The following is a 22,203-nucleotide window of genomic DNA, read 5'->3' as shown; positions in this document are numbered from 1 at the left end:
TTCTATTTGTTTATCATTCAAATTATTTTTTCACTTCATCCAATTATCAATTTATTTTGCATTTTTTCATTCAAATAAAAAAATAAAAACCTAAAAAACCTTATCCATTCCCTTCATTTTCCATGACAATCAATCAGTATCAATTTATTTTAATTTCCCCATTAATCAAAATAATAAAAAACCTAAAAATATCTCAAAAAATCTAATATTATATTAGTATAAGTATGTGAAATTGCAGCAAATGACTAGTGTATTGGTATGCTAAATTATAGCAGATTATTATATTATTATGCTAAATTGATATGGAAGAATATTCTACCTTTTTCTTTTTAAGTTTTGTTAATTTTCCTTAATATTATTTTAATCATATAGATAAAATAAAAAGAAACACCATCATTAATTTTATAAATATTTTCACAAGTAAAAATAAATAAATTTAATATCCAATGACATCCAAGTGTTAATAAAAATACAAAATTTAATACCAATTAACATTCATATTTTAATAAAATTATAATTTATAAACACCTTAAACATATTTTATGTTTTTAAAAATAAAAAAATAATAGTAACTTATATATAAATATTATTAACTGAAAAAAAAAATTACATAATTTCCCTTGTGCCAGATTTCATATTTTAAGGTTGATATAAGCTCAGGAAATGAAAGCGAAGAGCTGCCAAATGGCTGATACCTATTGGGCTGGGGAAGACAACTGGAGAGGATCCGAAAGCGGAACTGCTTCTCATATTCCGAGAAGTCAAGGAAACAGATAAAAACGAAAAACTAGCAGATCCGATCCGTTCGGATTCGATCCAATCCAATTCACCCACAGATCCCCTTCCAGCTTTGTTGCCTTTCATTGGATCCATACCGCCGAAACCCTAACTTTACGTTGGTTGGAGGTGAGCTGGCACTACTAACCTATCAATTCGATTCTTCGAAATTTTTGTGTTAGGGTTTGACTTTACGGATCGATTTTCGCTTCTTTTTTTTTTTTCTCCATATTTATACTCAAATGTAAGGTCTTTTGGGTAAAATTTTCGGTAATTTTTTGTTTCCAGTCATTTTGCTTCTAGTCATTCAGGATGTTTGAATTGTTCTTTTTTACTTTTGTTTTTTCATTATTTTTTATGATGAATGTTGATGTGAGTTCTGAGGGTTTTTATTTTCGTCATTAGGGTTGGTTATCTTCAACTTTAGTGCTCTGTTTAGTTGTTGAGAAAGTGTGAGCGATGGAAGAATTGAGACCTTCGTTGAACTTATTTATTTAAAATATTTGGTTGGAGAGCCTGAGGTCCAAAATATTATTCTTCAATTTTCTTCCCCTTTCCAGGCTACCAAACGGAGGACAGGATTATTTATTTATTTATTTATTTTGTTGCATTTGAGGCTTCAGCCTTTTGAATTGAGCAAGGCTTTGTTTGTTCAAATCTGCAGTAGAAGTAAGGCGTAGTTTTCATGGAGAGAGTTGAGGGTGATGCCGCCTCCACGGTGGCCCCTCTTGCCAAGTGGAAAAATGACTTTTCGAGGGCATTTCAGCATTATTTGGATAAATCAACTCCTCATCCAGTCCATAGGTGGCTCGGAACTCTTGCTGTTGCAGCAATTTATGTCTTACGGGTTTACTATGTTCAAGGGTTCTACATTGTATCATATGGCCTTGGAATATATATCTTGAATCTGTTGATTGGGTTTCTGTCACCAAAGGTCGATCCAGAGCTTGAAGTCTTGGATGGAGCTTCATTACCAACAAAAGGCTCAGATGAATTTAAGCCTTTCATTCGCCGCCTCCCCGAGTTCAAGTTTTGGTAACCAGACTTTACTTCTGTAGAAACTTACATTGATTATTCATGGTTCTTCTTTTATTGCATGAACTTCCATTTAATTATTTGTTATAATCTGAAAGTGTCAATTTTGTAGCTTAGTTTCAACAATGTTGCAGATCTTTGCACAAGAATTCTATGCTTTATGCTACTTGAAATGTGTTACTAACTTGTTGTGCTTTCATAATGGCTATATTTTCTCTTTTCTTCTTTTGCATTTACATTTTATCTTCCTTGCTGTTTCTTAACTTGCCATTGGATGCATGAGGAGAGCCACAGGAGAAGCCAATGTCTTAGATTGGATGGAATATGATACTGATAAGAATGCATACTTGTAATTTATTTGGCTAACTGGCTCTTTGCTCGCTCCTGTGCAATTTATCAAGGAGTTTTTGTATGTGTACTATGAAATAAACTACTTGAATTACTCCCTGCATATGCACTTTGGCTTGATAAACGAATTTCTGAATTTAGTGGCCTATGGAGGTTTATGGGTTTTAAACTGCAATAGCATTAATTTGGGGATCCCTCTTTTGTTTATGTATATATATAGAGAGAGAGGAAATACCTGAGATTTCTCAAATCTTTGATCTCAAATTCATTGACCAATTTCTCTTTTAATTTCTGTATCTCCTCTAAGTCATCTCCTGTGACTGATATTGTCAACATAGACAAAAAGTATAGCCATCCTCTTTTAAGATGATTGTTTGATGAACAAAGTAGGGGCTCCCTTGCTTTGCTGGTATCCAAATTTGACAAGAGATTGAACAAATCCTTCAAATCATGCCCTTGAAGATTGTTTCCACCCATATAATGATTTTTTCAGCTTACATATCTTTCCATTGTTGAAGTGGCCAGTCTAGTTTGTGACAAGAGATAGTAGGATTTTGATAAAGTTCATCTTTGCAACAGGTGTAAAAGTTTCCTGATAGTCAATCCTGTAGGTTTGTGTACACCTGTTAAGTGCTTTCCACAACACCGTTAGCCTTATATTTGATGGTATACACCTACTTACATCCAATTGGGTGCTTCCCATTAGGCAAATTAACTATGTCCCATGTGTCATTATTTTATTGAGTTTTCATTACTTCATTTATAGCTTCCTTCCACTTAGGATCAGCATGTACTTCTTGCATATTTTTGGGAACTGAACTCGAGATCAAATGAGTGGTGAAAACCTTATATTTTCTGTTTATCCTGTGATAAAACACAACATTGGATAGTTTCTATATATATAAATCTTTTTTGCCTATCAAAAAGAAAAAAAAAAACACAAAATTGCACCGTGGATGCTGGGTACAATTCCTAACACCAGTTTGAATGACGATAGGAATGTCCAGGTCAGTATTAAACACTTGAGTGGTGTTGGAAGGCCTAAAGAGAGTAGGACCAGGAGGAATAGAAGACATACCTTCTTCTAGAGTTGACGACTGATTGTGTATGGAGAGAGATTGGGCCTTGTTCTGACCTAGTTCCCAGGCGTTTTCTTGAGTAGAGAAGCAGCTCTGAATTACATTTGGCAGGTTGACGTATGACACCAATATCTCTCTGCAGCTCAACCCTTATTTCATTTTCTCCCTCTATTTTCTCATTTTCCCAAGTTGGCATTGGCAAAGGTACCCACCAAGCTTGAGATTGATCTTCCAATTGTCATTTCTTCCCCTGAGGATAAATTTTGTATTCATATAACTGCTTTTCAAAGAAATTAGCATCCACTGTAACAAACTTTTTTTTCAAGAAGGTTGGTGATAATATTTGTAGCCTTTTTGAGTTGGATAGTACCCTAAGAAAATACATTTAATGGCTTTATGGTCAAGTTTAGATGGGTCTTTGCTTGGGATATGAATAAAAGCAGTACAGCCAAAAAACTTTTCGAGCCAGTGAGATCCAAGACATAATATATGAGAAATATATTGTTCCAAGGTTCCAATAGGAGTTTTTGAGTCAAGGACTTTTGAAGGCATTCTATTTACTAAGTAGGCTGCCGCAAGGATAGCATCTCCCTCAAATTGTTTAGAATTATTCCTAGCAAACATAAGTGCCCAAGCTACCTTTAACAAATGCCTGTTCTTTTGTTCTGTCACCCCATTTTGTTGGGGAGTATTAATACAAGTAGGTTGATGAATAGTACCTTTTTGTGTGAAGAGCATGAAGATTCTCATTGAAATGCTCTCCTCTATATCAGATCTAATCTGCTTCACCTGTGCACAAAATTGATTTTAGGTCATTGTTTAAAAATATTTGAGAGTGGGAATGATTTCAGATTTTTCCTTTAGTGGGTATACCCATGTAATCCTATTGAAGTCATAAATAAAACTAATAAACCATCTAGCTTCAAAGGGACAAGTTATCCATGAGGGTCCCCAAACATCAGTATGAATACTAGAGAATGGACTTTCACCTTTTTATTACTTAAAGGATAGGGAACACAATGACTTTTTGCCGACTCACATACTTCACAATTGAGTTTAGAATGATTAAAATTGATGCTCAGTTTAGGATATAACTTTTGTAAGTGAAAGAAGCTTAGGTTTCCTAATATCTTATGCTTTAGCCAATATTCTTCTTCTGCAATTAAAAATGAAATGTTAAACTACAGTTATAACAAAGTATAAAAATCTTCCCACACCACTAGGCTAACTTAGTAGTTAAAAATGGAATACTAAACTACTATTATAATAAATAAGTAAATTTAATTATCTTGTTGTTAAATTTCATTTAATTTGTTGAAAATATAAAAACTTTCGTGATAATTTTCTTAATGATTTTTTATATCTTTTCTATAATAATTAGATACAAGACAAATATAAACTTATAAACAAAAAAATAACTATTCATGCATATTTTCTTTTTATATCATCGAATACATCCAAATTAAATAGATCATCATTTAGTACTAAATGTGTTTTCAACTTCCATGTTATTGTCTAATGTTTCTAATAAATAAAAGAACTATTTAAAGTATTATCTTTGAGTGATAGAAAATGGCATAATTTTTTTTTGATAAGTAATAGCTAATGCATAAATGGTCATGAAAATTTTTTAAAGCATCATTATCTAATAAAAGACATGGTTCTATATGGTAGTGGAATTGGGTTGATTTGTTAGGCAAGTTTTGGAGTTGATGGCAGTTTTCTTCAATATGTTTTGATCTTTTTTGGTACTTATGAAATCATAATCACTTGCCCTTCTTTTGAGATTTTTTCTGAGTTTCAATAAGATGGAACTATTCTCTGGTTTATTACACATAATGTAATGAACTAATGAATCTCTACCTTGGTCATTATTACACATAATGTGATGAACTAATGCATCTCTATCTTCATTATAATTAGTTATTCATTTTGTTATTTTGTTTCTTTGGTTCAAGAGTTATCTGATCCTATTTTCAAGTTCACACAAGTTCTTACAGCTTCAGAAGGAGATATTTCTATCAACTAAACATGAACTTATTCGTCTGAGCTCAGACAATTTAGGATCGCTTTCCGACAAAAAGCTCTCAAAACTTGTGTGGTTAGGGAGATTAATTGATGAAAAGGGTGTTAGCCCAACAAAGGGGAGGGGGGGAAGGATAGCTTCTGTTGTTGTTGATATGATTCATGTAAGATAATCTGTGCACAAAAATAAGCTGTTCCCTTTTTTTCATGGTTTCAGGTATTCCATTACCAAAGCTTTCTGTGTGGCCTTTCTGATGACCTTCTTTTCTGTATTCGACGTCCCTGTTTTCTGGCCCATACTACTCTGCTATTGGATTGTTCTATTTGTCCTCACCATGAAGCGACAAATCATGCACATGATTAAGTACAAATATGTCCCATTCAGCATTGGAAAGCAGGTAAGAACTTCAAAGCACAGTATATTTTGCCACTGAATCTGTGATTTACTGGGTGGGTTTGGTGGTTGTTTCATGAATTCTGCAAGTGAAATGTGTAACTTGTGTCTTTGGATTTTGACAGAGGTATACTGGGAAGAAGTCTGCTGCAAGTAGCAGGGGATTACCAAGGGACTGAAGCTTGGCCACATCACAACTTAGGGGAAAAGGAAGAAACTTCGGCCTTAATGATTTCATGCTTTCAGCCTTTTTTTGATGGAACATATAAACACACGTAAATGTTGAAGATTCTATTTTGCCATTGAATGTAATCTGCATGACGACTTTGGATTCTTACATTTCTAAATTACCTTTGATATGTTATTTTGTTTTATTCTATTGTATTTTTTGGGAACAAATCTTTTGGATGATCAGTAGGCATCTTATGGGATTGCTTTTTCTCTTGCCATTGACATACTTTAAAAAGATGGATGGTTCTTACTGTCTGGATTCAGTGGGCATGTGGAAGTGGAACAATCTGTCGCATTTCTACCACTTACACCCCCAGCTCTCAGACCTCAACCCTGTCGTGGGTATCCATTGATGGATTCATCTCTCTTGCCATCTATTACTAGCAACATAGCAGAAAGTGTTATGGATGATCAATGGTCACAACCAAGTATGGAATAGATCAAACCGAGGGCCTGTGTGTCACCCTTCCAAGGAACAGTAAAAATAATATAGTAAAATAATATAATATATAATATTATATAATATATATAACATATATTTAAATAGAAATAAACCAAATTCTATTTCTGAATTCTAATTCATTTTTTATCCGGATTTTCGGGATATGGAATAAACAAGCATTGATAAATCCAAGCCAGGCCTAATTTGAAATGTCATGCTTTCAAGATGCCAGAATTGTAGTGGATGTTCCAGATTGAAAGGCCTAATTTGAAATTATAAATTACTGTTCTTGATTCAAATTGAACAGGTGACACTCAAAACATAGCGGTCAATTTGCCATTCAGACCAGTGAATTGATCTGTTCAAAGTTGGAAGGGGTAGAAGCAGTCAGAGCCATCAAAATAAATGGTTCTTTTATGACCAAGTGCTCGGGACCATACCAATGTCATCACCATCCGCTCGAGTAGAATAGCAAGCGAGGGATGTTTTTAAAGTTGTACTGTAACATGCGTTTTGACTAGGATGCGAGATGCCAGATGGAATCCTAATCATACACCTAATTGGTATAACAACTCTCCAACTACTGAACAGCAAAATTTACAAAACCCATATTCTTAAATATTGACTTGCTTATTGAAAGAAAAAGAAAATATCAAATTGGGCAGTGGTTCGAGTTTTATATTAACACGTCTCCCAAGCATGGCCAGCTAAGTTGTTTAATGTCTAACTCCTCTTCTGCATAAAAACCTCCAAACAAGCTTCCTTCTGAACACACTGCTTTATCAGATGAATGGGAGAACCTTCGTTCTCATATTCTGCTTCTGGGCTTTCCTTACAATCATTACTCCTACACTCGTTCACTTGTCCGCCTCTGCCAAACCCAACTTCGATTTCAAAGGTAAGTGATATAGAGATGAATATCCTTTCCCATAGCTTCTTTTTAGGTTGAAGTGTGATCCCGCTTTTTCATTATAGTGAATGGAACTTCTAACCCATTTGGTTCTATGGTTTTTTAGGTGAGGAAAGCGACGGATTGAAGGCTCGGAGAATGATGGGCTACTTAGATAAACATAGCAGAAGCACACCAGTAGCTCCGGCCCCGGCACCAGCACCAGCACCAGCACCAGCACCAGCACCAGCACCAGCACCTGCGCCAGCACCTGCCCCAGCGCCGGTGCTGGCACCAGAACTAGGGGATGGGGAAAATGCTTTCCTGGAAGGCTTTCCAACACAAAGACCAAGATTCCAGAGAGCATGAGGAGGTGTCAAGGCCATGCTTGTTTACGAATTTATAAAAAAAATATCCCCGGGATTTGTTGAAACCAATTCACTCAAGCAATATATGGAAAGAGGGGCTTAAGAAATGATTGAAAGATTGTAAATATGTCAACAGCTACAGATACTTGCAGGAAAGATGAAATAAAAGGATACTAAAGGATGAGGTTCCTCTTCATTTGAGAAAGCGCTTAAGAAAATTTCTGTTCCATGTCAGTTCAAACCTTAAAGAGGCATTTTAAAAGGGTCATATTATTATCGTTGTTGTTGTTGTGTTGATGCTGTTATTTTGTTAAAAAGAAATTTGCATTAGTAACCCTCAGATTCACTGGCCACCCACTGGGAGATAATCCTGTTTCAGATACTGTGGCATGTACCAAAACCACGGCAGAAAATCCTTCTGGTTCTGGTTCATATATCAACTCTTCTGTTCTGCTGATCAGAAACATAATTTAGGCTTCCTTCTACGGGTAGTTGTGGTGTGTAATTTCTATGACATCATAATAACCGGTTATGTAATGATGGAATGCACTCTTATTGGCCAAGGAAGGGAGCTGGTACGTGCACAGGGTTAGGATTGGGGTGGGCTTCACCGGAATTGACACTCAAATACGTGTCTCTGTCGCTCCTTAAAATGAACATTATTCAGGGCACATATTTTGATGTACATCGCCCCACAACCCATCCCCAACCTTAGTTTCAATGTGGGCAATACCCCCACAAGAATTTGAAACTCTTGCACCTCAACATGCTCTCATTAGTACTGAAGAGGCCCAATATCTCTAACAGCGAAATCCTCCCAAAATCAACCACATATGTCCATTGGAATCATGAACCGAGACTGCAAAATGAACAACTTTGAGCAGTATTTGACATCAGGGATAGAGCTCAGCAGCCTCACCCCGGATGAGGGCTCTATCTCAAAGTTGGTTTGATCTCCCTTCACAAAAACAGAGTGCTGGATTGACATAAAAAAAATTGATTGGAATTGGGGCATCTACAAGAATGGGATAAAATTCAGCCAGTGAGAACCACATCAAAACCACATCAGGGATAAAAGGCTTCTATTTTGTATTAGATAAAAGCATAATTATTTTTATATGGAGTACAAGAAAATGCAAATTTATGTGAACATTTAAAGCGAAAAGATTTATGAATGCATCATAATGTAGAATGAATGGGCAGAGCAAACCAAATTAAATATCATCAATTTTTTAATACATTCCAAAAGCATCACAATCTTCCTCAAATTCGGAGATGTATCCAACCCTAAGGATCATATATATATATATATATATGGTCTGCTCACGGATGTTGTAAGAGATATTGGCTCAATATATGCGTTGATGAAAGCCAAAAAGAGGCACGATATGTTTGTGGTTAATGCATAGTCCATGTCTGTAGTACCAATATTGTCTACATCTATGTCCTTTTATGCTAAATTTGAAGTATATTTTTAAAATTCATATTTCTTATCTGTACGCATTATATTATTGTCATATATCATAATCTTTATCATGCATACATTGTTTTATGAGAAATTTGTTTTATTATTTTTATGAATTTTTATCAAATTTCATCAATTGATTTTCGATAATTTAATAAATTTAATTACCAAATATTGTATCAATTTTCGAAATTTATTTTCAATGGAAGAGAAAAGAAGGTGGATAGAAGCTTTTGTATTTATTTTACCATACGTATAAGGAAAGGGAAAAGGATTACATTAACAGAGTCTGATACAAGTCATAGTTTCTCTGGACCTTCACTGAGGCCATTAATATGGAACCGCAGCAGCATCATATCATATCATATCATTGTGTGGAAGGAAAACGAGAGGCAAATTAATGATCCGAAAGACTCCTCAACCCACCTCTGCCATTAACTTCGTGATTATTGCTTAACTTCAATAATAAGAGAAGGGTTTGAATCTCTCAGACAAACGCACTGAGATATTCATCCACAGTGCAGTATTTGACGTCAGGATAAAGCTCAGAAGCTTCCACCCCGAAAGAGGGCTCTATCTCAAAGTTAGTTTGGTCTCCGTTCACAAAAACAGAGTGCTGGATCGATAAGAAAACATTAATCGGCATTGGGGCCTCTGCAAGAATGGGATAAAACATTAACCAGTCAGAACCACATTGCAAATTTGATGATGCGTTTTGATTATACTAGTATGCAAAATTTTCCAAGGTTTTCATGCTGACCTTGAATGTCCTTCAGAACTTGCTCCTCTGGAACATAAACCTTTTCAAGGGTTTTGCCAATCTTACTCTCCCATAAGGAAACAAGCTCATTAAATGAGAGTGTGCTGTTGGGAGGTTTGATGTAGAGGATCTTGTTCAATGTCCTTGGGTCATCCACAGCTTTGATGGTGTAGGTTCCAATATCATCTTCCCTGTTAAAGCATGCTGTAGACACAAATGCAGAAGGGCAATTACGTATGGAAAAGAAAAGGAAACCGTTAATATTTCGTGTCATTGGGGCAATAGAAAAGCTGGGCTAAGCCAAATTTCCTTCTCAATGTTAGGTATCCACAAGATACACCACTGCAAAAAGGTCCTGTTTGGTTCAACCATGATCAGGTTATATTAGAAGAGAACCCTTTTGAATGAGTTTGTTTATTTATTTTTTTTTTTTTCTGGGGAGTGTAAATTACCCTTTGGATTTCCGTCCCCTAATATGATGACTTTGTCTCTGGGAGGAGCAGAAACGCCTGGCTGGACCAATGTAGGGAGAAAATAGCCTGCAAAGCAGTTGGCCACTACAAAGGTGTAGGGAATCCCTTCAGCCTCGATGGCCCTGCGCATTTGAACCTTTGCTGCAAACGCGGATTTTGCTGGTTCAACCGCATTAACACGATCCACATCGTTTCCAAATTCTGAAGGTAAGAATCTCTGAATAATTTAAAACAATCATAAGACGACTTATAGAAGAATAATGGACATGGTAACTGATGGCAGAGAGGGGGTGAAACCAACCTTAACATTCCCGGCTTCCTTGATGGCAGCAATGATCTTCACCTGATCAGCTAACTGCATGAATCCTACTGTAGATATCACCACATCCACTTGCTTTATCGCCTTCACCAAGCTATCGTGGTCGTACAAGTCTCCCTGCTCACAATGATTCACTCATGTTTGAATCTTCATAGGTTTCATATACAGTGAGAGAGAGAGTGAGAGACAACATACGTGGAGCAAGGTGACGCCGGAGTTCTTGAACTCCTGGATGAGTTTTCCCTTAACAGGATCGGCAATTGTGCTTTCTCTGACGAGAGCGAAGGTGGGATGGCCGGATTTTGCACTGGCTTGGACCACGAACTTTCCGATGTACCCTGTTCCTCCGATGATCAGAATCTTGCTTTTCTCGGCCATTGCAATTTTCTCGACGACAAACTTAGGCGTTTACGGGGGAATTGGGTGAGAGGGTAGAACTGTCTTTTGCAGCTAGGAATGCCGGGAGCGCCAATTTATAGAGACTAGGTGGGCTTGAAGTTACCAGAATATCCTCAAACTTAGGGTGTGGTTTTCTTACATGTTATCAAAGCATGGAATAGAAAATGTGAATAAGAAAAATTGATTCTGCTTTCTAGTGTTTGGTTTGGGCCTTTAGGCTTTCAAAACAAGAATAGGAATAAAAAAATTTGATTTGTTTGTCATTGGTTTAACAACTCCCTTTCGCTTATTTTCGGTAAATCGAATTTATCAAATGGTCCTTGGAGACGCTGAAGATGGTAGGTTCTCGGATTCCCGTCTTCCTTCTGAGTTTAGGTATGCGAAAGTCAAAATGACGATCTACTGCGGTTGAAATTGGGATCAGCTAAAGGTTAAACTAGACTTTAATAGTGGACATGCCGGAAATTGACATTGGTTTGGGCTGGAAGAAAGAATGGAGCGTGACCCAGGGGCAGATGATCTGTCGCTGCTTGATCAGATATAAGTAGCGTCATTTCTTGTCTCCCATGATGCTACCGCCCAACTAAACCTTTGTAAATATATATTTCCCATCCTATGTGTCTCGATCTCTAAAATTATATAACATTAAATGAATACACATACAAAAGATTTTATTTTAAGCATTGAGGCGTGATCCATTCAATGGATCACCTACTTTGATGGAAGGTTTAGTCTGGGGGTGGGTAGACTGAAAAAGTTAAAAGCAGAGAAAACCATGATTATTTTTTCTTAAAACATACGAAAACATTATTTGTTTGTAGATGAGAGAAGTTGGGAAAGAACATATGAAAGAAGAAAGATGAAGATGGACCCTGGTGGGTCCACGATAAAGGGGATTGTTATCATGTCAAGGAATTATGACTTATGAGCCACTAGTCCCATAATGCCAACCCATTACAAATAGTTTTGGCCACTACCCACCCACCCTCAACTAATTTGAGGCATTTCAGGTTATGTCGTACCTAATATGAATCACTCCACCCTTGATTCTAGGGATTAATTGTCATTTGGATGTAAAACCAAATCACACGCTTTCCCCGTTCATGTTTGTATTCTGCGTATATACTTGTGATTAGATGAATGAAAAGTCAGAGCAGTTTTTCCATTCTTCAATTGCTTCACTATTATGGTATCGTTTGATCCTCTTCTCTCCCTCTTGGGTTCCTTTTCCTCCTACACTGCATCTCCAGTAAACTCAGTCATATGAGTCTCCGATGGTCATCAATGTTAGTACCGATATTCTCTTTCAAACACCAACTCTCACAACACAACCACGCGAATTCCACAAAAAAATGTCGAAAGGGGAAAACTATGTTTCATGGTGTTCACAGGTTACCAATTACCAACCTTCTTTATGGGTTCCGGGAACGAACACTCTTGATCCCAAGCCTATGGATGCGAGAAGATCGTTTAATCTAGCACGCCATTCGAGCCTTTGTTACAACTTCGGTTTTTCCGCTTGTATCAAGGTGCAATACTGCTGCTGAGGCTTGGAATAAATTGGAGATGACATGCTAATAAGTCACATACTTGCATGCTCGGCCTTCTCGATGCTCTCACGAAAGTCAACAAAGCAGGAAAAACAAAATTTAAATACCTTTCACCAAAAATTTCTCCACATCCGCCAAAGTAAAATTTAAATATAAAAATAATAAAAATATCCTCTTCTCCATCCTTATCTATTCACCCAAAAATCGTAATCCCTTTTTTTTTTTTTTGTCTTTTTCCTCTTTTTGGTCCTCCTTTGTTGTTGTTGTTGGTTTATTTATTTATTTTTTCTTACCAAAAAAGGAAAAAAGAAATGTTGAAAGAGTGATAGTCACAGCGGCCTGCCCTGACCGAATGCCAACAAACAATAGATGGTATTAATCAATTCTTCTTCGTGCCTAGGTGTTACATTTAGATAAATCGGTCATATCCAAACTTATAGTATAAAAACTATGTGCTTATCCTATAGGTCTTTCTTTTAATAAAAACTAAAACTTAACGACAAAATGAAGCCAGTTGGCATTTGAAATAATCTTACCATGTTTGGGTACTTAAAACCAATCAAATTATCCTTCTAACCTTTTTTTTTTTAAGACAATAAACTATTATTTGCTCAATCAATATCTTCAACAACTTCTCTTCTTCTCCTTGGTTGAGTCTAGCTAGGTTCTTTTTATTTTTGGTGCATAATTTTTTTCATTTTGTTGATATAAAACCCTAATCTACATAGAATTAGAGGAAAAAAAAATGGATTATTTGTGATTTATGCATGTACATTAAAGGTATCTATACTTTATAATAAAAGTTTATTATTATATTTGCTTTCATATTTTAAATGATTTGTTTTAATTTTTTTCTTATTTTTTGCTAAATGAAAAAAACCAAAATATTTGACTTTTTGCTAAATGCTAAAAATAACTTTTTGAAACAATTAGAACACAATCTTAACATGACCTTTACCTTATTAATACTTAATACTGAATATAAATAATATAATAAAAATATAAACAACTTAATACTTAATACTATTAAGTTGTATTTAGAGTTAAGGTTAAATTAAGTTCTACTTAGATTTAAGTAAAAAAACAAATATCATCTAGGTTGTTAATTTAAAACTTATTATTTAATTTTTACTTTAAGTATAAAAGTTGTTTAATAAATTAATTTAAAATTAATTCTAAATTATCAAATTGACATATTTAATCTTATTACTTTTAATTAATATTTATTTTTATTAATATTAAATACAAAAAATTATTTATTAAACATCTATATCTAAAGTATAGCATATGCATAAAATAAACATAAAATATTTATAACAAAAAGTGAGTTATGAATCTAATGTCATGTTGTAGAATATACTCTTATTAATGTGAACAAATGTCTAAAAAAATATTTGAGGTTAAAAATAAGTTAATTATTTTGATTTAGTACTTAAAATTATTTTTAACTTTAAGTTGTAATATTAAGTTATTTTACTAAAAATATTTAATATATTTAATGAATTAAATTAAGCTATTAACTCATGTTAAATTATTAAGTTAATTTATCAAACACTCTTTTAAGAATAATTTAACTTAAAATTAAGTTAAGTTATTAAGAAACAAGTATTACGTTTTACCGAACACTATTTTATTCTTAATTTTTATTTATTTTTTGTCTTATTTGTCAACATCTAATAAAAGTATAATTTACACGTTCATAACTCATAGTTTATTATGAATATGTTATGGTTATCTTATGCATATATTGTATTTTAAATATGGATGTTTAATAAATAAATTTATTATTTAAGGTTAATAAAAAGATTAATTAAATTTATTGAGTGTAGATATTAGTTAAAATCAATTAAGATAAATATGACAATATGATGATTTAGAATAAATTTTGAAATAAATTTTATTAAACAACCTTAATACTTAAAAGTAAAAATCAAATAATAAATTTTAAGTAAATAATTTAAAAATAATTGAACTTAAAGTTAATTTAAGTCATTAAATAATAATTATTAAGTTTTATCAAAAGACATATAGGTAAAAATGCTCACAAAATTGCAAAAATGACTCCCTTATTAATTTTGTTAAAATTTGACCACATGGACAAGTTTGCTCCTCTATTTATTTCCCCCCAAAAACATTTTTTTTTTCCTATCATTTATTTTTATCCACTTTAATCTCCCTAAACCCATTTGTATTTCTCACTCTTGAGATAAACTTAACATAACTTCATCTTTAATTTAGTTTTTGAATACTAAATCTTTTTTTCTTTCTTCTTTTTAACCATAAGGAACCTTTTATTCAACCTCATTTTCAACGTGAAATAAGTTTATATGAAACTATAAAAAAACCCTAACCAAGAATAAAGAGATTACCAAGGATGTAAAGAATTTTAAAGATAAAAGAAATATAAGAGAACTTTGGTATGAAATTTTTTATACGACTAAAACTTTAATCTTTAATCTTTAATCAATTGATCTTTACTTTACATTTTGAACTTCACTAAAAAAAAAAGTGGTAGAAATGGGAGAAAAATAGGTTTAAAATAAGAGAAAAATGATATTTTTAAAAGGATTAAAGAATAGTAAAAATATAGAAAAAAAAAATCTCAAAAATGTCATTTACTAAAAATGGAAAAAAAATTCATTTTTCCAATCTCAAACTTATTTTAACCGTTTTAACCAAATATGTCTTTGCCCAAGGCAATCATAGGTGGACTCTAATTTTATTTTTATTAATAACCATGCATCTATTTGTAAGATTTTAACTATAATGGATATGCAAATTTAACATGAAAAAGGATGATATCTATAAAATTTTATAGTACTCATTTATGATTAAAATATCATGATAGGAAAAGAGAATTACAACCCCTAAAATTAATTATAAAAAGAATCAATGCACGTAGATCACAATCACGGAATTCATAATCCAAAATCTTAAATATGTCAAACCACCCATGAATAAAGCAAGATTTAGGTGATGTTTATTTTTTTATTTAATATTAAATAAAATCTTAATACTTAATAATATTAAATATTAGATTATTTATTTTTATAGTATTTTATTTTTATTAAATATTAAAAAATAAAAAAAATCAATATATTATTTTTTCTATTTAAAAAAAATTATATTTTTTCTATTTAATAAAAAGTTTAAAATAAGTCATGAAAAAGTAGAAAAACAAACAACTTAAATTCTAAAACTGAATTACTTTTAGTAAAAAACCAAAAAAATAAACGATATCTTAGATATCAAATTAATTAATATTGAACTCGATCATAAAACTACACACATGGACCAACAATACATTCCACTCAACACCCCACCAAATTTCCTATATTTCAAACACAAAATGTTGTCATCATTTGATTACTATTACATACACATCCAAAATTAGTAACACAAGTAAATCCCCCACACACATCATCGACTCTTATGCATTTACATCCCCTGACTGAAGTGGTTCATGGCTTTAATTTATAGCTACAACATCAGAGACTTGTAGTTCGAAACCCTTGAACACAAATATGTACAAACATTTCCCCAAGTTGGAAGTCGGCGGGGAAACTTCAAGTAGATCATGTAGTGATCTCAGCACGGGGGTTTGCCTTGGAGGCAGACAAGCCAGCGACATGGAACTGAGCTGCGAACTTGTGGGAGGCGCCTTCCGGTCCGATTACTGGAGGTTCATTCAGATATGCCCAGTTGCTCCTTGTCCACCTGCAACCACCAACCACCCACAATATATATGTATATGAATACAAAAAACACACAAGCCAATAAAAGCGTAAAATCAACTGTTGATCTACCAGCCATTTTTCTGTAAAAGCTTCTCCAAGTCTGTTCCAGTTTCAATGATATTTTCCATGAACCGCTCCTTTGTGTTGGCTAGGGGCAAGGAACTTGACCTCTGAAGTTTTATTCCTGCAGACTCCTCTTTGAAGGTGCTTTCCTGTAATAAATATATGCCACCGACTCATCACATACTTGTGTGTTTTTAAGGAAATATTCAGGTGGAGCGTTTTTCCCTATGGCTAATTGAAATGAATTTAGGACGGGGATTAAACCTGACTGCCATCTGATGTGTCAGAAATGGCTTTCAGATGTTCTTCCTCTATTTTCTTCTTTGTTCGCCAGTAAGCGTCGATCTCGCCTTTGGTGAATGATCTGTTCCTCTGATATGTCTCTGCGTGACACTTCCACTCGTTAGAAACTACTGATTTTCCCAGAAATTAAACTACCACTGTAAAGTTTAGTTTAAGCTAGAAAATTCCATCTATATACAAGAAAAAGAAACTTGATCTGAATATTAAACCTCTAAAATTAAGCTAAGCAAAGTGATTGCTGAAGCGATAGTAAGATTACCAGCTTTAGGATCACGGACGCGTGAGTCCCATCCGGCCATTAAAGAACCCATCTCTGCTCAAAACGCACCAATTTCTTGCTCCCAACACGCAGAGAATATTTTATGTTAGAAATATTTTGCTCCAAATTCCAATTAAAAGAGGATGTGATGACGGTGGAAGTATGCCGCCTTACCTGTTACTTGTTCTTATCCATTAGTAACCTTTTTATAGAAAGAAAAAAAGACTCATTTTACTGTTTTCATTGGAGGCTGACTAGCTTCCACTCAAGATTGTTGCTGGATCATGGACATGCGTGAATATTCTGGCAGCCCACAGATTTGGTTGTAGGGCGGATTCTAATATAGGAAGATTTTTTCATTTTTCATTTGTTTTTTTTGGGCAGACCGAGAACAAGGGAAGATAAAGACATGTTCCCTTTCATTTATTCCTGGTTGGAAGATAGCTACAAATACATTGATGATGTACGATTCGGCAAGCGACACCTGTGAAAAGGATGGCTTTCACTTATGTGAGGCAGAGCATGTGTCAACACTCCCGGGGAAGGTTGAAACAAGAATATTCATGGGCCTGGTTGTGTCAGGTTGGGCTAGGAGCTGAGCCTATTCAAAAGTCCAACTGTTCTAAACTAGGCCCTGCCCATTTTGCAACCATGTTGGTGAGCCGGCAGTGATTTAAGCTGATCTTTCAAAGGCCCAACTTGCATGAACTAAAAAGAACTGACTAGGATTGGGTGGTGTCTGAGTCTGACGTAAATGGATATATAGCCCTTGATGAAGAAATGCAAGTATACTTGCTAAAATAATTCTTTATTTGAATTCATTATTTTTCAGAATACAGAAGCAATTCATATCAACATGGAATAATAAATAAATAAATACTGGGTGGGTTGTCCAAAGAAGTTTTATTAGGTATTTCCATTAGCATTGTTAGAGATGGAGGTAGAAGCTCTCTTGAAGTGGGTTGGGGCAGGCCTGATCCAACTGTTGCCACCAATCAAGTTCTTAGTCAAGAAGGGCGCAGCTTCCTGGCTTGTGAGATTGCGTGACCATTCAACCCTTTTAGAAGTTATGGCTCCTGGCCCGTAGCACTTGTATTGCCCGTAGAACGCCGTACTGTAAGTCACCCACAACCCAAAGTCAAAGAAAAGAAAGAGGAGTTTTAGCAAGTAATTGATGAGGCATCATTCTATATCCTATAGGTACCTTTGCTTGGAAGTGTCGCTCCAATCATCCCATCCCTGAGGCAGTATCGCATTAGACATGTAAGTGAAGGCAAAAACAACTCTTGAATAATCACCCCATGGCCGTCCTAGTAAGGCACTTTTGAGGCCGGTAAGTTTGCAGCCCAAGAAGATGAAGCCTGTGTCCTCTGCTGGCGACTCCCGGCGCTGGGCTGTGATAGCCCCGCTTTCTTCCGAAAGTGAATGCAAATGACATTTCTGCAAAGTTCCATTAACAACCCACATATAAAATCTGAACTTCAACAATATTATGAAAGTTTTTAGCCACTTTGAGCTGCCAATCAACAGTCACAACTCTCTTTAAGAGTTTTTAGGTAAATTGGGTGTTTAATTACCTCAAAAAGAGAAGCAGCATTTCCACAAATGAAGTCTGTGTCTCCCTGGATAAAACAGTTGCGGTAGAAGTGCCTGCCAGTGTCATCCAGAAGGGTATCTTGATGAGAAAGAATCCTGCACTCAAAGAATGCCACCCTATCTGCTGACACCCTCAATGCAACTGCCTTTGCACCAGCCCCATATGTGTTCTGTAAGCAATAATCAAACAAAAGGTTAGAGGAGAGGACACAATTAAGCAACTTCAACGTATCTAATAATGGCTGAAGATAAGCATTTTATGATCAATAATTCTGTCCTCCATCCATGGGGAATCTAAGATGAATGTATGTACATACGTAGTAGTTAGCCTTTGAAATTTTTATGTTAGATGGTAGTTTAACTCTCCTTGTGTTTTCAACGTTACTGGAAAAATTATTCAAGACTTCGCTCGAGTCGTGAAGGCTCTATCCGGACCCAAACTTATCAGAGAAGGGAATTCTTTTTAATGAAAATTATTTTAAAATTTTAATGTTCAATTTTTTCATTCTTCGTATAAAAAGAAAAAATAAATAAATTTAGGGAAGTAAAAAAATAAAAAATACTTGAGTCTAAATCTAATGTTTTTTTTTTCTATGAAGCATATAACAAAAAAAAAAAAATTTAATTTTTTGAATTTTAAACCTATCATTTCTTTTTCTTTTCCTAATGCTTTTTTAGTCATAAATGCCAAGACCAAATAGAGGACTATTCCCAAGAATAAAAGGATTATTTTGTTTAGTTACTAAGAAAAAACAAATATTAGAAAAATTAATAAAAAATGTGTACATTTTTAAAATTCACGTTTAGATAAAGGAAAAAGAAGTTTAAAGAGATAGGAAATAGGATTTTATTCAATTTAAATATATATATTAAATTTCTTTTAATTATTTTATTTTATTTTATTTATTATCTTCTCTCTCAATTTTTATCAATATTTAAAAAAAAATTAAATCCAAAAATTGTATTTTTTTTAATACCTTAATCCTATTTGTTGATATCTAAGTCTTAATTTTTTAAAAGTCTTTATTTTAATAATCCATGTTTATTTGTACAATTTAAGGACTCAAATGCAATGTTTGATATTTTATAATGATACTAGAAAAAACACGAATTAAAATGAAAATAGTTTTAATTTAGTAAAAAATCCTTTTCTACCCTTTTTTTTTTCTAAATTTAGTTTTTATTTTATTTTTATCTCTTTCATATATATATATATATATATATATAAAATTATATTTGACTTGGTAAACTCCATGCAGCTGCCTTTTCAGAGAAATAAAAGAAAAAGAAATGAAGAAATTATGAGACATCACCTGAATAGTGAGAAATCGTCCCACAAAATCAGTAGCCAGTACAGAAAATGTTGGGGAGTCAAATATCTCGCCAGTATCGTTCCATGTTATTATTGTGGTAGTTGCTTTTGTGCCACTTAACGTTATGAAGGGCTTGTCGGCCGGTACTACAATCTTTTCTCTGTAAAAGCAAGCTCACAATTACTTCGACTGCCTGTCTCTCAGAGATATGCATAAGACAGCAGATAGAAAAGAAGAAATACCTGTAGATTCCAGGCTTAACCCATATGAACACAACCTCTGTGTTGTTAGACGGTACGGCATCAATTGCATCTTGTATTTTTTGATAATCTCCCTTACCCGACTGATCAACCCTCATCAGAATCGCCGTTGACAACGATCCGGGGGACGCTCCAACCATACTCAACCGGGAGGAAGACAAAGCCACCAAAAAGATGACCGTGAAATAAACTTGAACGTTCATTGTTGCCAAAACCTCTGCAAGTTTATTAATTAGTATCAATGAAAAAGTAGAGTACACAATCAAAGCTTGAAGCTGGAGATCCATCTCTTATATGCATGGTACCCAACGCCAAGGTGAACGTCAACTAAAGGAAAAGGCCGCTTTCTTGCTATTCAAGTTGAATATATAGAAATTCACGTAAGCGTGTGTACACCTTGGATATGAGTACGGCTATTGACTTGTGAGAGGGAGAGGTTGCCGTAGGCCAAAAGCTGCTCGGCGGCAGGGAAGAGTTTGTGCTTCAGACACACGTGAGAGATGTTTGAAAATCAGACGGTGGATTAATATTGAATTCTAGCTTCTGCCAATCGTATGGAAATCCGTAATTTGGGAAGTACGTGTTGCAGAGATGTTGAGATAGCTTATTTTTGTCATTTCTGCTATTGTTTTATTTTTTATTTTTATTTGTTACCGTTTACCAAGTGGGTGAGAGGTGTGCAGCAAAAGTTGCTTGTTTTGGGGTTGACTATGGCTGCAAGCAGCTACACGATTTGACTTGTAGGTTATTTCCTCCGTGGCGTGCTGACTTGTATCTCATCAATCATCACCTAATTCGTTTGAGACGCCAGTCTATAAAAAATAAGGTTTCTATTTTTTTTTTTTGTCTTTATTTTTTGTGGCTTGTGAACCCATCTGCAATTGCTGGGGGCAGACCCATCTTTGAAAATGATCCTCCTTATCCATGCAAAGTTGGGCTTACATAGACTCGGGCCCAACCCAGACCATGTAAATGTTAGTGAACATTAGGCTTTTTCTCTTGGGCTTGTTTTCAGTCAAGAGTCAAGACCAACTTGAATAAACATTGGACCCTTTTGGGCTTTACCATTTTGAGCCATCGACTATAAACATTTCGTGCCTGGTTTGGATTTCCTCTTTAAAATAGAAGGGGACGAGGCTTAAAAACCTCACTTTAGCTGAGCTAATGATGATGATGATGTCCAGTCCTGGCTCGCTGCGCTTTTCAAAAGGGGACTCTTTAGGTTCAGAAAGATTTCTTCCATAGTTATGCAGCATCCTTTAAGTGAGTAAAAGAAAAAAAGAAAAGAATTCGAACTTATATCGGTGCGTAAGTAGCAAGGGAAGTCAAAGCTAAACAGAGAACACTAGTACAAGAGTGAGGGCAGAAAATTTGAAGGAAAAAAAAAAAAAACAGAGAAGAATAACTGAAAAAGGTGATTTGCATTATTCCAGACAGAGAGGAGTGCGGCAATTCCCACGAATACAGAAAAAGGGTGTTGTGAATGCTACATTGGTAATCAGAATGTCTTTCCTGTCTTTGAAGGATGCCATCCCCACACTGGCGGTAATTATAACTACGACAAAGCATCGCCGTCCTCATTATTGACTTTAATTCACTTAAGAAAATGAAGCCAATAATGCGCATGAGTCATCACAGCCCAAAAAAAGCATGACAGCATTGAGAGATTAGACTAAAGCCATCCACATTCATGGACAAACCCAAAAACCAAATACCCATAGACGCTGAGATATTAAAAGACGTGGACTCCCACTTGTAGCATTCACGCAAATCATACATTTGGTAGAAGGGACTTTTGGCAGATATCACCCCGACTCACATAGCTGGCATTGCCTCAAAATGTGGCACAAAATTCAGCACTCAAAAGGCCCTCTTTTTTCATGGGGGGCATGGCTCCTATGGGCTATGCCCCGCCCTTATCCTATTCCAATATGCCAATCAAGTTCATGTCCCTGCCACCAGCCTTGGCCCCTCCTCCTCCTCTCGCTACATTTTGTCATTAACTCCCAATACTTACTAATATATACCTCAATGAAACCAACTGCAACGCCCCAATAACAAGAATATAAAAACTAGGCTCCACCTGAGTATCTGGAGCTTAGACAGAGTAAGGCCATG

The 22,203-nt window shown here is 34.8% G+C and overlaps 5 protein-coding genes across 5 annotated transcripts; 2 read left to right on the top strand and 3 right to left on the bottom strand.

The window, feature by feature from the left end:
• Nucleotides 1-646: 646 nt before the first annotated feature.
• Nucleotides 647-6,107, top strand: LOC100241970 (protein RER1B). Its single transcript, XM_002282014.5, has 4 exons — nt 647-906; nt 1,442-1,812; nt 5,482-5,662; nt 5,784-6,107. Exons 2-4 carry the CDS (start codon nt 1,463-1,465, stop codon nt 5,835-5,837), a joined length of 585 nt encoding a protein of 194 aa, XP_002282050.1. The 5' UTR covers nt 647-906; nt 1,442-1,462; the 3' UTR covers nt 5,838-6,107.
• Nucleotides 6,108-6,574: 467 nt separating this feature from the next.
• LOC100854643 (uncharacterized) lies at nt 6,575-7,793 on the top strand. The gene is made up of 2 exons (XM_003634321.4): nt 6,575-7,229; nt 7,348-7,793. Exons 1-2 carry the CDS (start codon nt 7,118-7,120, stop codon nt 7,587-7,589), a joined length of 354 nt encoding a protein of 117 aa, XP_003634369.1. The 5' UTR covers nt 6,575-7,117; the 3' UTR covers nt 7,590-7,793.
• Nucleotides 7,794-9,276: 1,483 nt separating this feature from the next.
• On the bottom strand, nt 9,277-11,050 carry IFRL4 (isoflavone reductase-like protein 4). The gene is given in 5 exon segments (NM_001281018.1): nt 9,277-9,707; nt 9,814-10,017; nt 10,266-10,503; nt 10,588-10,722; nt 10,801-11,050. Coding segments are annotated over 5 exon segments (927 nt in total). The 5' UTR covers nt 10,984-11,050; the 3' UTR covers nt 9,277-9,540.
• A 4,734-nt stretch (nt 11,051-15,784) lies between these two features.
• On the bottom strand, nt 15,785-17,244 carry LOC100259078 (uncharacterized). The gene is made up of 4 exons (XM_002282177.4): nt 16,917-17,244; nt 16,619-16,737; nt 16,361-16,503; nt 15,785-16,271 (listed from the first exon to the last, which is right to left on the bottom strand). Exons 1-4 carry the CDS (start codon nt 16,966-16,968, stop codon nt 16,130-16,132), a joined length of 456 nt encoding a protein of 151 aa, XP_002282213.1. The 5' UTR covers nt 16,969-17,244; the 3' UTR covers nt 15,785-16,129.
• Nucleotides 17,245-17,811: 567 nt separating this feature from the next.
• Nucleotides 17,812-20,380, bottom strand: LOC100255758 (putative pectinesterase 11). The gene is made up of 5 exons (XM_002281272.4): nt 20,068-20,380; nt 19,826-19,985; nt 18,494-18,682; nt 18,121-18,356; nt 17,812-18,030 (listed from the first exon to the last, which is right to left on the bottom strand). The coding sequence occupies exons 1-5, from the start codon at nt 20,370-20,372 to the stop codon at nt 17,823-17,825; spliced, it is 1,098 nt and encodes a 365-aa protein (XP_002281308.3). The 5' UTR covers nt 20,373-20,380; the 3' UTR covers nt 17,812-17,822.
• Nucleotides 20,381-22,203: the final 1,823 nt, after the last annotated feature.

This window comes from Vitis vinifera, chromosome 18 (genome assembly GCF_030704535.1).
Source record: "Vitis vinifera cultivar Pinot Noir 40024 chromosome 18, ASM3070453v1".
Taxonomy (NCBI): Eukaryota; Viridiplantae; Streptophyta; class Magnoliopsida; order Vitales; family Vitaceae; genus Vitis; species Vitis vinifera.
Note: the sequence above shows the minus strand (reverse complement) of the source record. Positions and strands in the feature narration are given on the sequence as shown.